Source organism: Lathyrus oleraceus, chromosome 5, assembly GCF_024323335.1.
Source record: "Lathyrus oleraceus cultivar Zhongwan6 chromosome 5, CAAS_Psat_ZW6_1.0, whole genome shotgun sequence".
NCBI classification, from domain to species: Eukaryota; Viridiplantae; Streptophyta; class Magnoliopsida; order Fabales; family Fabaceae; genus Lathyrus; species Lathyrus oleraceus.
The window spans coordinates 113,968,988-113,971,340 of NC_066583.1; the positions used below are offsets into that span (position 1 = coordinate 113,968,988).

Genomic DNA, 2,353 nt, shown 5'->3' on the forward strand with positions numbered 1-2,353 from the left:
TACGCAAATGTTCCACATGCTCTTCCTCCGACTTAGAATAAACCAAAATGTCGTCTATGAACACCACCACAAATTGATCCAAATAAGGATGGAAAATGCGATTCATGTACTCCATGAATACTCCGGGCGCATTAGTAACGCCGAAAGGCATCACCGTGTACTCGTAGTGTCCATAACGAGTCCTGAAAGCAGTTTTCTGAATGTCCTCATCTTTCACCTTAATTTGATGGTAGCCCGACCTTAGATCAATCTTACTGAAAATACGAGCACCCACTAAATGATCCATCAAGTCATCGATCCTTGGGAGTGGATACCTATTCTTAATCGTCACCTTATTCAATTGACTATAATCAATACAAAGTCGCATGCTTCTGTCTTTTTTTTTTCACCAGCAAAACTGGAGCTCCCCAAGGTGATACACTAGGTCTCACAAACTTCCTTTCAAGCAAATCCTCTAGCTGACTCTTCAGTTCAACCAACTCTGATGCTGACATCCTATACGGAGCCATAGAGATGGGTCTAGTACCAGGTACAAGGTCAATAGTGAACTCCACTTCTCTTTCTGGCGGAGCACTAGGAATCTCATCTGGAAAAACTTCAGGGAAATTGCACACCACCGGCAAGTCCGTAATTACAGCCTGACTCTCCACAGTTAAAGCAAACAACATCCTTCTGCTTACAATCACGAGCCGCATGTCCCGGCATACCACAACGGAAACATCTCGTTTCACCAAGCCTACACACATTACTCTTGTGACCCGGATTTCCACACTTGAAACAGATAACATTAGCAGGAGCATCTCCCCCACTTGTTCTTCGACCCGGAATCACTTTCTGTTTCCCTTTACCAATCGGAGTTTCATATGGCTTACCACGGCTGTGTTGGCCCCTTCCTCTCTTCTCAGACAAGATCTTATAGTATGCATTGTTGCCCTCTTCAAAGATTCTACAGCTATCAATCAGATCCTCAAAGACGCGAATCTTTTGATATCCCACAGCCTTCTTAATTTCCGGACGCAATCCATTTTCAAACTTGATGCACTTAGAGAATTCGGCATTGGCTCCATCATAGTGAGGATAGAACTTAGCCAATTCAGTGAACTTAGCAGCATACTCCGTGACTAACAAGTTCCCTTGCTTCAACTCGAGGAATTCAATCTCTTTCTTTCCTCGCACATCTTCTGGATAATACTTCCTCAGAAATTCTCTACGAAACACTTCCCAAGTAATCTCCTCGCCCGCAGTTTCCAACCTTAGACGAGTGTTCACCCACCAATCATCGGCTTCACCTGACAGCTTATGAGTTCCATAACGGATCTTTTGCACAAGAGTGCAATCCATCACTCTGAAGATTCTTTCAATCTCCTTCAACCAAGCCAAGGCTCCTTCAGGATCATACCTACCCAAAAAAGTAGGCGGGTTCTCCCTCTGAAACGTCGCCAGACTACGAGACCCCACGTTCTCGTCAGAATTGGGTGGGTTCTGGAACGCCTGAGCCATTGCCTGTATAGCTGCAGCAAGAGCCTCATCATTCCTCCCAGCGTTTCTTCCGGCCATCTTACACTTCTTCTCACAACACAAACAAGGATTAGCAACAAATTAACAACACAAGGTCGTTAAACAACAAAAGACTCAACAACATGGTCGGATGGACCGACCTGCTCTGATACCACTAATGTAACACCCCAATTCTACCCGTCGTAAATTCAATTAAAAATCAGAGTAAACAAATTTCACACAAAATTGAGGCATCACATATATCATTTCATCAACACTTAAACAAATTGCACAACACGGCAATTGTGCAAGGATCCACTTAGTCCTTGTTAAATAATAAACAACACTGTATATGGATTCACCTAGTCCATATAGCAGCAAGACACAAAACATCGCAACGGAAATCATTTAGATAATTAAGTTGAGTCATACATCTACACATTCAAAAGAAAACAAGCAAACAAATGCCCATCACAACTATCATATACAATGATATACAAAAGGGCATTGTTACTATCAAAATCATGAAAAACATTCATTAACCCCTGAGTGTTACAATCCTAATCAGAGCAATGACGCCAAAAGTGTGCTACCACTATCCTCCTCTCAACGCGGAGCACCTGCACGTTACCAATATAAAGGTAACGGCCAACAACAAAAGGGTGAGATACTCAAATCATATAATCAAGATAATGATAAGCAATATATAAGTAAATTCGGAAAGTTAGAAATATTGTTACCACATCGCACAATCCTTCACTTGAATGCTTATGTATTTAATCATAAACAAAGTCAATAATCATCCACAACATCAATGTTACATCATAGCATCTCATCACTTTAACATTTCATCAAT

At 41.7% G+C, this 2,353-nt stretch overlaps 1 protein-coding gene across 1 annotated transcript; it reads right to left on the bottom strand.

Moving 5' to 3' along the window:
- Nucleotides 1-350: 350 nt before the first annotated feature.
- Nucleotides 351-1,557, bottom strand: LOC127079084 (uncharacterized). The gene is made up of 2 exons (XM_051019491.1): nt 681-1,557; nt 351-595 (listed from the first exon to the last, which is right to left on the bottom strand). Exons 1-2 carry the CDS (start codon nt 1,555-1,557, stop codon nt 351-353), a joined length of 1,122 nt encoding a protein of 373 aa, XP_050875448.1.
- Nucleotides 1,558-2,353: the final 796 nt, after the last annotated feature.

Bases quoted from the DNA above. Each gene is read 5' to 3' on its own strand.
- LOC127079084 (XM_051019491.1), bottom strand. From the start codon at position 1,557: ATGGCCGGAAGAAACGCTGGGAGGAATGATGAGGCTCTTGCTGCAGCT. The intron at 596-680 runs GTAAGCAGAAGG...ATTTCCCTGAAG, and splicing joins GGGACATGCGGCTCGTGATT to TTTTTCCAGATGAGATTCCT.